General features: G+C 41.0%; 1 protein-coding gene across 2 annotated transcripts in view; it reads left to right on the top strand.

Moving 5' to 3' along the window:
- Nucleotides 1-13902, top strand: part of AFAP1 (actin filament associated protein 1) — a 455210-nt gene that overhangs the window by 180981 nt on the left and 260327 nt on the right. For both annotated transcript variants that reach the window (XM_053704166.1, XM_053704167.1), the window contains exon 2: nucleotides 6838-6966. In XM_053704166.1, the coding sequence (XP_053560141.1) occupies nucleotides 6838-6966 (129 nt within the window). The remainder of the gene's footprint in view (nucleotides 1-6837; nucleotides 6967-13902) is intronic.

Raw genomic sequence — 13902 nt, 5'->3', positions numbered from 1 at the left:
TAGTGCCCGGTTTTTAATAATCCTATTAAAAACAAGGACACTATAATTCATCAAAATTGACATTTCACTCGTTTTCTTCAAAAGCTTACCTTTTTAATCCTGGCAGCCGATCCAGCACTTCCTCCACCCGTCGCAAGCCGTCTCGAATCCGGCCTCCTCCAATTACAGCGTTTCTAAGATTCCCCCGGGGGGGCGGGAGCCGTGATTGGAGGAAGCCAGATTTGTCCTTTCTGACCGTCTGCAGAGGCTTCCGACGGCCGTGGGAATTGCTGGAGCGGCTGCCAGAATGAAAAGGTAAGCTTTTAAAGAAAAAGAGTGAAATGTCAATTTTGATGAATTAAATTGCCCTTGTTTTAACAGGATTGTTAAAAACCAGGCACTAATTCATCAAAATTGACCTTCACTTTAATTAGATCATTTTAATATACCTTTATTGTTCCTAATGGTACTTTAGCGTTTTTGCACATTCTATTTTCTCTTTCTTGTATATTTTACTCCTCCTTTAGGGTATAGACGTTATAGGCTTTGGTTGTACCATACTATACAGTTAATATTTTGTTTGGGCTAATCCTGGGGAAATCAGCCATACCATATCATTATGTAAAAGTTCTATTTATAAAAACAAAAACAAATCCCCCCTCCGCCCCCAAAACAAACAAACAAATCCCAATAATAAATGAATAAATAAAATCTTCAATATTATTTTATTTAATAAAACAATTAACAACATGAATAAACATTTTATACCTGAGTATGAATTACTTATAGTCAGTAATACTTTTTTTAGGGGACTAGATAAATGTAAAATCAGGTGGGTAAAGAGTGAAACCTGATAATTGCAGCTATTGCTTGAAAACAAATCAAGTTTCCAAAGTACTGAACCTCAGTTATAAAAATGTTTTTTTTTTGCCAGTGTATCCCTCAATTAATCTTGCCAAGGCCAACATTTCACCACAGCAATTTTTTTTTTAATCTTTTCAGCATTCACACATTTATCTCTAGACCATATAGCCTGCCTTATCTTTTAGAGTGCCTTCATATATGGACAAAGTACCGGAAAAGTGACCACTATATGTTCAATTTGCGCCGTTTCAGAATAACAACCTTTTTTTTCAGTCATGTGACTGCTATTGAAAATCATTGAGAAAGCAGTGCATTGATTAAAATAGCCAGTAGGTGGAGCTGTCCGCTTGTGTTGCAGCAAAGATACACACATGCAGGCTGAAATGAATCAGTGTAGCTAGTTAGACATGAGCTATCGAGCAGTTTTTATAGGAACAAGATCTTCCTGTCTATAAATCAGTCCAGATTGGAATGCATAGAAGGAACTGTTTGCAGAAAAATGCAAGTAAAGTCTGTGTTGTGTGATTTTTTTATTAGGTTTATAATGCTGTTTTAGCAAATGTTTTTGTTCATTTAACTTAGTTTAATTATATATTCTGTGTTGTGTGTTTATTTGATACTGTTTATAAACTTGTTTAGCAATTAAAGCCTTCATTTCAAAGCTTTAAAAATAATGTATTAGGTGTTACTTATGACAATTTTGAGAGGAGCCTGGAACCTAACTCTCTGACTTCCCTTTGACATTATAAACTGGGTTTCAATTTACAATGGTTTCGATTTACAACCATTCCTTCTGGAACCTAACCCTGGCATAAACTGAGGGCTACCTGTGTATATGTGTGTGTGTATATATATATATATATATATATATATATATATATATATATATATATATATATATATATATATATATATATATATATATATTATAAACCTGTGCTTGACAAATCTGTTTAAAAATTAGGAGCCAGTAAGAATATTTAGGAGCCAGACAGTGGGATTTGTATATAGATTTATGGATAATAACTCAAAAAGTTAGGAGCCAGGGTTAAAATTCTAGTAGCCAGTGGCTCCCGGGTTTGTCGAAGCCCTGTTATAAACAAAGGAATGGATCACACTTTCAGACCTGACAGGGTACACATCCTATGTCACTGTAAACTCTACAGCCCTAAACACTGACAGCTGTACAGTTCCCAGCGACCTAGGCAGTTAACCCCTGAGCTGCCTTGGTGTCAGGCCCATAGGGAAACTTACACAAATTTTCAACACAAAACACAGAAAACCTGGCACTCACTAGCAGGCACACAGCAATGTTTAAAATAAAACATAGGAGCGTCGGTTGCATTTGGCGCCAAATGGTTTAAGCCCAGGACTCTGTCTGGTCTGAGAGTGCGGTCCATTCCTGTGTTTTGTATGTACTCAGGAGAATTACAAATGCCTGTGTCACCCTAGGAGGTTCCCAGTTGATTTGCTTGGAAGTATGCATTGTGTGACTGCTGGTTAGGGTCTCAGGAGGGGAGAGACCCTCCTGTAGTAGTGGATCCGATAACAGATACGACCTAATATATTTATGAGTGAGAACTGTTTGATACTGTAATACAGTGGGCATAGAACAAGGGCTGCTAAATATTTTCTTTCATTTGAGTTTTGCTTATGGACAGATCATGAAGCTCTCGATTATATTTAAACAATAGAAATGCTGGCTTATGTTAATATTTCAGTTGTATTCAAAGGGATAGAAAGGACATAAATGCAATGTGCATAGAGTTATTTTAATTTGAAATAGAAGCATTTTTGCAATATAATTCCATAAAGGTAATTACTGTTTTTTAACAGCATACACACATATCCTGTGAGGGCCCATCCAGCAGTATTCAAATACCATGCCTGCTCAGAAGAGTCAGCATTGGCTTGTATGACACAAATGACATCTTCAGAAGCAATACACACCACAGCCATCTCTATGAGCATGCATGGTGAATACTGGTGCACGAGCCCTCACAGGATATGTGCGTATGCGACAGAAAAGCAGTAATAAAAGCAGTTTATCTAATGGGAGTGTATAGCAAAAATGCTTCTATTTCATATTGAAATGCACCCATCCACATTTCAACTTTGACCTTTTTTTATCCCTTTAACGCGTGGATTCAAAGATGTTTTTCATTGTGCTTTGTAGCAATGCTTGTGATTTTCCATCACCTGGAGAAAATTATTGCATCTGTATTATTTAGGAAATTGGATATAATGTCTTAAAAACATTATTTGCAGCTTTAATTTGTAATCACTTTGTTGCTAGCGGGGCAAGGACTTTCCATATTCTTAGCAGATGGCATGAATTTACAAACAATGAATCTGGAAGCATGCCAGAGCCTAGATAGAACGGGCAGTTTAAAAAGAGGCGCTTGTTACATGGGATGTAAAACTACGTTGGCCCTATCTGTCATATGTTGTATTTAAAATGTTACCTGAGAATCCAGTCATATTTATCCAAGACTACAAGTTTTACAAGGTCCCCAGTGCACGTAACACAGCTAACTCGGATGTTACTTGGTGCAAATGGACAAGAACTGTGCTTCAGTGCCACTGAAATGCTTCTATACTGTCAGCTTGTACCCTTTAATTCAATACACTTAAAAAAAACATATTTACAGTCTATATAGTCTTTTCATTTGTAATGCTAGCTATGTGGCTATAATGCATATATCGTATGACTGCATAACCATAGTAACCAAAATTTGTGTTTAACGCTGCTCATTGCATCTGGTCTTTCTTTCAGTACAGTGGGCAAAGAGGATTTGTTTAATGCAAATTAGTTTGGTCATCATATGTGTATACTGTAGGTAATTAATTAAACCTTCTTTTAACGTATTTACTGTACAACACATTGCAGTCACAGCTTGGGACTATACCAAGTGCAGACCCCACTCCCCCCCACTAAAATATGGCAGTAAAGTTATAGTTATTTTAAAGCGTCTATGCAGGAATGAAGAGAAGTTGATTATTTTACCAATATGTTTATCGTGTATGGGTCGTCTGCCATGAAATTATTTAATTTAATTACACTTATTTTTATCTGATTAAATTAATGGTATAATTCCATTAATAACCTAGGACTACTCTTTACCAAAGGATACCAAGGGAACAATGCAAACGTAATAATTAGAAGTAAATTGGAAAGTTGTTCTAGAATGTCCTGATCTATCCAATCAGTTTATGTTTAATTTTGACTTTAATGTCCCTTTAATTTAAAGGGACAGACAACACCAAAATTGTTATTATTTAAAAGATAGATAATGCCTTTACTAACCATTCCCTAGCTTTGCACAACCAACATGGTTATATTAACCCCTTAGTGACCAGAGCACTTTTCAATTTGTTGACCGTTTGGGACCAAGGCTATTTTTACATTTCTGCTGTGTTTGTGTTTAGCTGTAATTTTCCTCTTATTCATTTACTGTACCCACACATATTATATACCGTTTTTCTCGTCATTAAATGGACTTTCTAAAGATACCATTATTTTCATCATATCTTATAATTTACTATTAAAAAAATTATAAAATAAGAGGAAAAAATGGAAAAAAAACAATTTTTTCAAACTTTGACCCCCAAAATCTGTTGCACATCTACAACCACCAAAAAACACCCATGCTAAATAGTTTCTAAATTTTGTCCTGAGTTTAGAAATACCCAATGTTTACATGTTCTTTGCTTTTTTTGCAAGTTATAGGGCACTAAATAAAAGTAGCACTTTGCTATTTCCAAACCACTTTTTTTCAAAATTAGCGCTAGTTACATTGGGACACTGATATCTTTCAGGAATCCCTGAATATCCCTTGACATGTATATATATATTTTTAGAAGACATCCCAAAGTATTGATCTAGGCCCATTTTGGTATATTTCATGCCACCATTTCACCGCCAAATGCGATCAAATAAAAAAAAATGTTCACTTTTTCACAAATTTTTTCACAAACTTTAGGTTTCTCACTGAAATTATTTACAAACAGCTTGTGCAATTATTGCACAAATGGTTTTAAATGCTTCTCTGGGATCCCCTTTGTTCAGAAATAGCAGACATATATGGCTTTTACGTTGCTTTTTGGTAATTCGAAGGCCGCTAAATGCCACTGCGCACCACACGTGTATTATGCGCAGCAGTGAAGGGGTTAATTAGGGAGCATGTAGGGAGCTTGTAGGGTTAATTTTAGCTTTAGTGTAGTGTAGTAAACAACCCCAAGTATTGATCTAGGCTCATTTTGGTATATTTCATGCCACCATTTCACCGCCAAATGCGATCAAATTAAAAAAAACTTTAAATATTTCACAATTTTAGGTTTCTCACTGAAATTATTTATAAACAGCTTGTGCAATTATGGCACAAATTGTTGTAAATGCTTCTCTGGGATCCCCTTTGTTCAGAAATAGCAGACATATATGGCTTTGGCGTTGCTTTTTGGTAGTTAGAAGGTCGCTAAATGCCGCTGCGCATGACACGTATATTATGTCTAGCAGTGAAGGAGTTAATTAGGTAGCTTGTAGGGAGCTTGCAGGGTTAATTTTATCTTTAGTGTAGAGATCAGCCTCCCACCTGACACATCCCACCCCCTGATCCCTCCCAAACAGCTCCCTTCCCTCCCCCACCCGACAATTGTCCCCGCCATCTTAAGTACTGGCAGAAAGTCTGCCAGTACTAAAATAAAAGTTTTTTGGGGGTTTTTAGGTTTAAAAAAAAAAAAAAAAAAAAAATGTGTCTGCTGTGTAGGACCCCCCTTAGCCCCCAACCTCCCTGATCCCCCCCCAAACAGCTCTTTAACCCCCTCCCCCCCCCCCTCTGCCTTTATTGTGCAGCATATTGGGTACTGGCAGCTGTCTGCCAGTACCCAGTTTGAAAAATAATAATGCATTTTAATTATTTTTATTTTATTAAATATGTTCTTTATTTCTGTAGTGTAGCTGCCCCCCCTCAACATCCAACCCCCCACCCTCTCCCAGATGCTTTGATTTTCAAATCCCACCCTCCCCAGTCCTCTCTCCCACCCTCCAGATCTACAGCATATTGATGCTGAAACAGATCTCACGTGCACACGCCCGTGCACGCACCCGCACAAGATCCCTCCCCCCTCCTCCACCAATGACTGACCACCCGCCTCCCTGGATGAGCTCCCACCCACCAACGATAACGGCCATCGATAGCCGATGCAGAGAGGGCCACAGAGTCGCTCTCTCTGCATCGGATGGCTAAAAACAGTTATTGCAGGATGCCTCAATATTGAGGCATCACTGCAATAACATGAAAGCAGCTGGAAGCTATCAGGATCGCTTCCACTGCTTTCAAAGACCAACGACGTATGGGGTACGTCCTTGGTCATTAACTGCATTTTTTTTGCAGGACGTACCCCATACGTCGTTGGTCGTTAAGGGGTTAATATACTTTATAACCTTTAAACCTCTAAATTTCTGTCTATTTGTAAGTAAAATTTCTTTTTTTTTATTAGCTTTTCACAACAGGGGAGTACTAGTTCGTTTGAGCCATATAGATAACATTGTGCTCACGCCTGTGGGTTGTGCACAACACAGCAATAATTGGCTTATATGCAAGTCAATAGATTATATATAAAGTCATGTGATCAGGGGGCTGTCAGAAGATGCTTAGACACAAGGTAAAATGTGTATTAATATAACCATGTTTTCTGTGCAATCCTGGGGAATGGGTAATAAAGGGTTTATCTATCTTTTGAAACATTAATTTTTTTTTTAAGTTGACTGTCCCTTTAAGGAAACTTTCTCAAGCTGAAACTGCACAATACAAATTACCTTAAGACTCCATACATGTAATGGTATTTAGTTATACTGTCTCATAAAACCAACAGAGTTTATTATGATTGTATTTTTTTCACATTCAGTGCTGTAGGTTCATTTTTTCTAAATAGATTTATTTTATTTGTTGTTTGAATTTTGTTAATATTTTCTCCAACGTGCTTTTGCTTCAGATATGGAGGAGCTCATCGCGGAACTGCGCCTTTTTCTTGAACTATTAAACCATGAATATCTGACAACAACCGTTAGAGAGAAAAAGACAGTAATAAGCAACATTCTTCAAAGGATACAGTCATCCAAAGGTCAGTGAAATGAGAGCTGTGCAATTTGTTTGCATTAATAGTTAGTTTGTCATCCATATTCTTCTTATACAATGTGAAAACATAACAAAGTTTCAACAAAGCAGTAATGAGTTGTTTTTTTTATCACTTTTATTACATGATGTGTAATCTTGGAAAAATATACATTAAAGTGATGGTAAACTTTTTCCTTTGTATCAACAGATCTGGAATGTTAGCGATAGCTTTAGATGGAGTTTATTAGTTGTAATGAAGATGCGATATAACTTTTTAATGTAGCGCTGAAATTCTAATACCCTGTGCTCTGCTCGTCCATTTCAAAAGTCATTTTTTTGTGAGCTAACGGTTTGAACTGTTCACCAATCAGTGCTATAGCCATACGGCACTCACACAGGTTTTTTTTTGTTTTTGTTTTTTTGGTGTGGCTAGAGTGCCAATTTAAGAACAATTCAAATAAAAAAAATATATTCAACAATTCAAATAAAAAATAATAATTTTAAAGTGGGCGACCAGAGCACGGGGTATTTGAGTTTCAGCTCTACATTAAAAAGTAAGTTAAAGTTTGTCTTCATTACAACTGATGAATTAAACTCTATCCAAAATATTGCTAACACTCGTATGTATTTGTATGTGTGGCAATTTATGTAACACATATTCATTTAGTAGTAGAAAAAAAATAGATTAGTGTTTGCCAATCAATCAATATGAAGCATGGAAATACAGTTGCCATTCCTTGAAAATACTGGATAGTCAGCGTTGGGCTATTATATATCTAATGTATATCTATCTATCAATATATATAGGTATAGGTGCCTTTTTCTTCATAAACGGAAAGAGTCCACAGCTGCATTCATTACTTTTGGGAATTCAGAACCTGGCCACCAGGAGGTGGCAATGACACCCCAGCCAAAGGCTTAAATACCCCTCCCACTTCCCCCATCCCCCAGTCATTCTTTGCCTTTAGTCCCAGGAGGTTGGCAGAGAAGTGTCAGAAGTTTTGATAGTCTCTTATGGAGGGTAGTACTCTTTTTGGAATAGGACTGGAGTAGTCCTGTCAGCCTTTCAGTGAGAGCCTGGATGAAAGTTAGAGTCCGGAGATGCAGGGAGAGTCTTTCTGCGAAACCATCCCGACTCATGTTAACAGCTCCACCAGCAATCAACGTTGACGAGTTTCGCTGCTTGCTTTTTTCTCTCAAGTCCATGGCAGAAGCAACGCTACCATCTGTCACACTTGAAGGGCTGTGTTCCTGTTCCACGGCGTAGATTCCGGTAAGATTGTTTCATTTTACTTTCATCATAGATGTATTGTAATTACAACTGTTTATCAGTGAGGGGCTACAACCTTTCGCGGATAACTTTAACATAGGGTCTCAGTGAGGCTCCTTACTGTATCTCGAAATCAAGGGTTAATATCTCCTGAGGGGGATTATTGAACAGGGGGGTTTATAATCATGTTTGTTATTCTGTCTACTACTGTGTAGTGTTGCTTCGGCTCATGGCTATTTTGGAACATAACGGCCTATGTCTAGTGACGCGGCCTTTACGGTCGGGCGCACTTTTTCATGGACTGCACGGTTTACCTTGTGACTGGGTGTGGACACATTTTGGCTCTCCATTTCTGCATTCCTGACCGTGTAGCGACGGAGAAATTCTGGTCCGCTGGTGTCTGGTTCCCTGGAGGTGGTGAGTGCCCCAGCCATTGAGGGTATAAGGTGCCGTTTAGATTTTTCTTATTGGTCCATTTTTTAATTCAATATTCTATTTATGGAGTATTCGTCTCCAAAAAATCAGGATGTCTCTGATTCAGACTCTACTTCTTGCAAAGAATATGAATTGGCCCGGGTGATACACGCCCATCAGTTATGTTCCGAATGCTGTTTTAGAGTGCTCTGTTCCTCAGAATCGGGGAATCAGGTGCCCACTGAGCCATCCGCCTCTGGGGATTCTATTTCCCACGAGGCGAGTTCCCTACCACCAACTCTTACTACGCATGCAGGTAACCCAAACTCTACTTATCCTTCTATGATGTGTGGCCTGTTCCCACCGGAGGTTGCGACATGGTTCCGCATGGCCATATCTTTGGCGCTGGCGCATCTGCACCTCCCGGGAGTGTGCTTACGATATTGTCCATGTTCCGTTAACCGGGACTCGTCAGGCGTGGGATCACCTGGTCCAGTTCAGCCCTCCAGGGGAGTGACTGTCCCTGACACCTCAGGAGGTCAACCTTCGGGGCCGGTGTTTTCTTTTGTGCTGGCGGAGGTATGTTGTGCCTTTTGTTATATACTGGCGCACCTTCGTGTTCTACTGAGGCACATTTTTGGCGTTGCTGGAGGATCCCACTCTTAATGGGTCTGGGGATTCTCAGTCTTAATCTTCGACTGGCTTGCTTGCATAGACATAAGGGGATAAAGTAATTTTCTTATAGTTTTGTTATTTGTGTATCCTTTTCCAGTTCTGAGCTTGGAAGTCTCGGACCCCTGTTGCGCTGGTCCTGCAGGTCTGACCGTTCTTCCTGGGCGATAACCTACGGGTTGCCTTATCTTTTATTTTTAATCCGGTGAGGATGATTTTTATTTGGTCTAAAGCTCAAGTTCTTGTGTGATGTTTCCTTCGGGAACCTTCTTCTCTGGAATTGATACTCGCAATTTTTACTGTTTACTTTGAAGATGTACTAGTCTTATGTTCTGTCTGACTGTTCTTTATCCTTCCATTCTCCTTATATTAAGAAGGAAAACATAAATTATGCTTACCAGATAATTTCATTTCCTTCTGTATAAGGAGAGTCCACGGCTCCCGCCCATGTTTCTCCGATGGGTGGACCCCTAAATTTTGTGTTTTCTTCTGGCACCTTTTATACCCTGATATTTCTCCTACTGTTCCTTGTTACCTCGGCAGAATGATTGTGGGATAGGGGAAGTGGGAGAGGTATTTAAGCCTTTGGCTGGGGTGTCTTTGCTTCCTCCTGGTTGCCAGGTTCAGTATTTCCCAACAGTTAGGAATGAAGCCATGGACTCTCCTTATACAGAAGGAAATTAAATGATCAGGTAAGCATAATTTATGTTTTTCGGATCCGTTCGTTTTTTTCTGATCCATTATTTATTCATATGCATTATTCTATTCTGAGATTTAGAATAGAATAATGCATATGAATAAATAATGGATCAGAAAAAACTAAAGGATCCGAAAAAAGATTTAACTTAACATAGCCCTTAACCGCCATACACTAACTTAACCTATTAACCCCTAAACCGCCGGCCCCCACATCGCAACAACCTAAATTAAACTATTAACCCCTTACCCTAACGTAACCCTAACGTAAGCCTAATCCTAACACCCCCTAACTTTAACATAATTAAAATAGACCTAAATTAAAGTTACAATTATTAACTAACTACCAATTAAAAAATAAATACAAACTTACCTGTGGAATAAAAATAAAACCTAAGGGGGCGGAGCTAGCCGCTGGAGAGTGAAGACGTGTCTGCCTGAAGCTCTCTCCTGCAGACTTATAAAACCCTGACATTTAGTGGGTTAAAGTACGGAATTTTTGCTTTTTGTGTGCCCCTGGTACTTATCCTGCTCACCCTAAGTACTCCGGACAGGACTGACATTATAGGTGGGACGTTTTACTCATTTACAGTCCGAGCATACTATTACCTCTCTAACTAACGGTGCTCCTGAGGGGGACAGTGAAGAGACCTGCTCTCCGGAGGGTCGGGGCTCCGCTCCGGAGGGCTAATTACCACCTTATTCAGAGGATTAAGCAAGGTCAACTGCCCTACATCGAGCCTGTTTGATTACAGACCCTGACCGCCTGGTTTCTTGGACACAAGAAGCAACCTGCTCCGGATACCCTTGTCTTACCCTCAGCCCTGCCTACTGATTTGCTCCGGAGGGCCGGGGATCCGCTCCGGAGCACTTGTCAGCTGTGTGGGGTCTCCTGGTCACCGGACGCTCTGTACCTGTTTGTTTGAGGAGCTTCGGGGGCCAGCGCACGTGGGAGCCCGGGTGGCCTGTTCTGGAGGCTGTGGAGGTTGCAGAGGCAAGTAGCGAGAGCTGTCCCGGTGCGGTGCCCAGGGGAGACGAAGCTTTAGAGGCGCCGGAGGATCAGTTTCGCCCCTCAAGGCAGTGGCGGTTAGGCCTCCTTGTTCGTGCAGCACAGGAGGGCGCGAACGGCGGCCATCTTGGGCCTAGATTTGAAACAGATACCAGCGCCTGTTTGACTCCTCGATCCCCCCACCATCAGCAGAGGATTTGCCGCCCAGCCGCACTCCGTGAATTGGTGAGACTGTTCCTTTACATATTCCCTATACTGTTGGCCAGGTGTTGGGGGGCCTCCTCACTTAGAGTTACATTGCCCATCTTGGGGAGAGACTTTTCTAGAGGGGGCTTGAACCGCTGTTACCCCCCCCTTGAACATTGTGGATGTGCAGCCTAATCTTGTACTAGAGGAGGTCACACTGCCAGGCCCTAGATACGCTCTTGATAGGAATAATCCCACCAAGTTAACAGCAGTCTCTTAAAAGCGCATCCCCATTGTTTATTAAGACCCATTCAACAGGCCCTGACAAGACATCCCCTGCCTTCTCACGCTACTTTTACTGGGGCTCTGTGCTGCTTGTTTGAACTTAGACTTAAACTGCTTTTTCAAAGTTGGGCCAGCCTAAAGCAGAACACCCCAAGACTCTCCTTAGATAGTTAAGGAACCCAGCACTTTCCCAGCTGCGTACAGCAGGCTGGCACATCATCTGTGTAACACACTTCTGCAGCCCATATTAGCTTGTGTATATGCATTAGACTGTTAACAAATATTGCTGCTGTGCTATTTCATATGTCTCTGGCCCTGCACTGCACAGCCTGACATTCCATACTAACGGGCTTTACTACTATGCTGTTACCTTATTGCTGCTGCGTCAGCTTATATGTCTTTGGGCTTAGGCTCAAGGTGGAGTGGTGTGTTATTTCATTGCTGGTCTAACAACTCTTTTTTCCTGCAGGTCCAGTCCATAATACAAATCTTGCCTGTATATTAAGCAACTGTATGCTTCATTTCCTTTGCAGGGACTGCTGTATAATATCGCCCATACTTACTCTGTGATTCCATTTTGCCTGAACCCCAGTTGCTCCTGTCTGCTTATTGCACTTACCTGAATTATTTACTATCTTAGGAAGCAAACTTAGCTTCTTATTCTGAGCACCAGCTGACAGGGGCCACTACTCCGGGTAATCTAGGTTTATAAGTCCGTCTGTGTAATACTCTCACTCTCTCACCTCATATTTTGACACAGTCAGGCTTGCCCTCACTGAACTAACAATTCACCTGTAGTATATTGACTGATTTCTATACCCTACTGACTAACCCCTCACCTCCCCGCTCCCGCCCGGCTTGTCCGGGTGGGTCACCTCCAACTCCCTTTTCCCTTCCTTCGGGTCGTATCCCCCTGCTCCCCGAGGTGAGGGACTAGCGTGGTGGTAACAAAACTGTACACTCATGTAATTTCTCCTCTTGATATGTAAATCAGCCCCGCTCCAACAATGTGATAGGTATTATGTAAACTACGTGCTTGATTTTAGTATGTATAACCCTTGAATTTCTTTCAAAACAGCAGGATATTGCTCTTGAGCCTCCAGAGATTCACTACTTTGCCTTCCAGGGATCTAACCATTAACCTATAAGATGCCTCACATGATAAAGAAGCATTCAAAGTCTAACCCCAAACCCAGGAAGACAGTCTTTGACCATTTTGCCCACGTTTCTAAGGAACCCCCATCCCAACCAGGAGGTGAAATGAGTGAACCGGAGTCCCAAGATGAAGAATCTCAATCTAGCCAACACTCAGCATCTTCCTCCCAACATTACATTACAGAATCATCGCTCAAGAAACTTCTGGCCATCCAGACTAAGTCCATCACCCAAGAAATCCAACGCAGCTCAGCTGAACTCAAAAAGGAAATCTCAGAAATTGGTGACAGGGTTGATGCGCTGGAGCGCAAGCAAGATGATCAAGCTGTGGACCAATCCAATATCCTGGCCTATGCTGAAAACCTGGCTGAGCAGATCTCACAATTAGAATCTAAACTGGCTGATATGGAGGACAGATCGAGGCGCAGTAATATTAGATTCAGAGGAGTCCCAGAAACGGTAGCTCCAGCAGATATCCAAGGTTACCTCCAAGACCTCTTCAAAGAGCTGATAGGCACCCCTGAAGGACTGTCTGGCACAATGGAGAGAGCGCATAGGGCTCTGCGCCCCAGGTCGGTGAGTTCTGACAAGCCGAGGGACATTGTGGTGTGCTTCCATAGCTACCTATATAAAGATCGCCTCCTTCAAGCTGCTTATCGTAAACCAAACTTAAGTGGAAGGTTCGAGGGAGTACAAATATTACCTGACCTTTCAGCACACACCCTCCAACAGCGCCGACACTTCCAGTCGGTGACCACTGCTCTGCGTAGGGCTAACTACCATTATCGATGGGGGTTCCCAACCAGACTCATAGTTACCAAAGACAACCAGTCCATAACCATTACCACACCCTCGCAGGGTGCGACTCTGCTGACCTCATGGGGTTTATTAGTCGACCCCCAAAATGTACGGGCTCAACCTCAATCTACCCTGAAAGCTTCAGCTCCTGAATGGTCAATAAAATAACAGAGAGTAAAAAGACCCAAGACTCAACATCTGCAAGTTTCTCAAGGACTCTCTGAGCATGCTGAATAGGCTCCTTCTGAAGTTACTTGATCTAGTTTATAAATAAGTTGGCTATTAGGTCTCCCCTGATGGTTTCTACTGACTAGCCTGCATTCTGAGGCAGGCAGGACCCCTGTGAGATTCTATAAGCCGTCACAATGTTCACCTTTAGAATAAGTTATATTTAATAAGTTATGATAAGTTTTGTTACCTGCTGTTTTGTAATTACTTCGATTTAAGCACTTTATGTT

This window comes from Bombina bombina, chromosome 2 (genome assembly GCF_027579735.1).
Source record: "Bombina bombina isolate aBomBom1 chromosome 2, aBomBom1.pri, whole genome shotgun sequence".
Classification (NCBI taxonomy): domain Eukaryota; kingdom Metazoa; phylum Chordata; class Amphibia; order Anura; family Bombinatoridae; genus Bombina; species Bombina bombina.
Note: the sequence above shows the minus strand (reverse complement) of the source record. Positions and strands in the feature narration are given on the sequence as shown.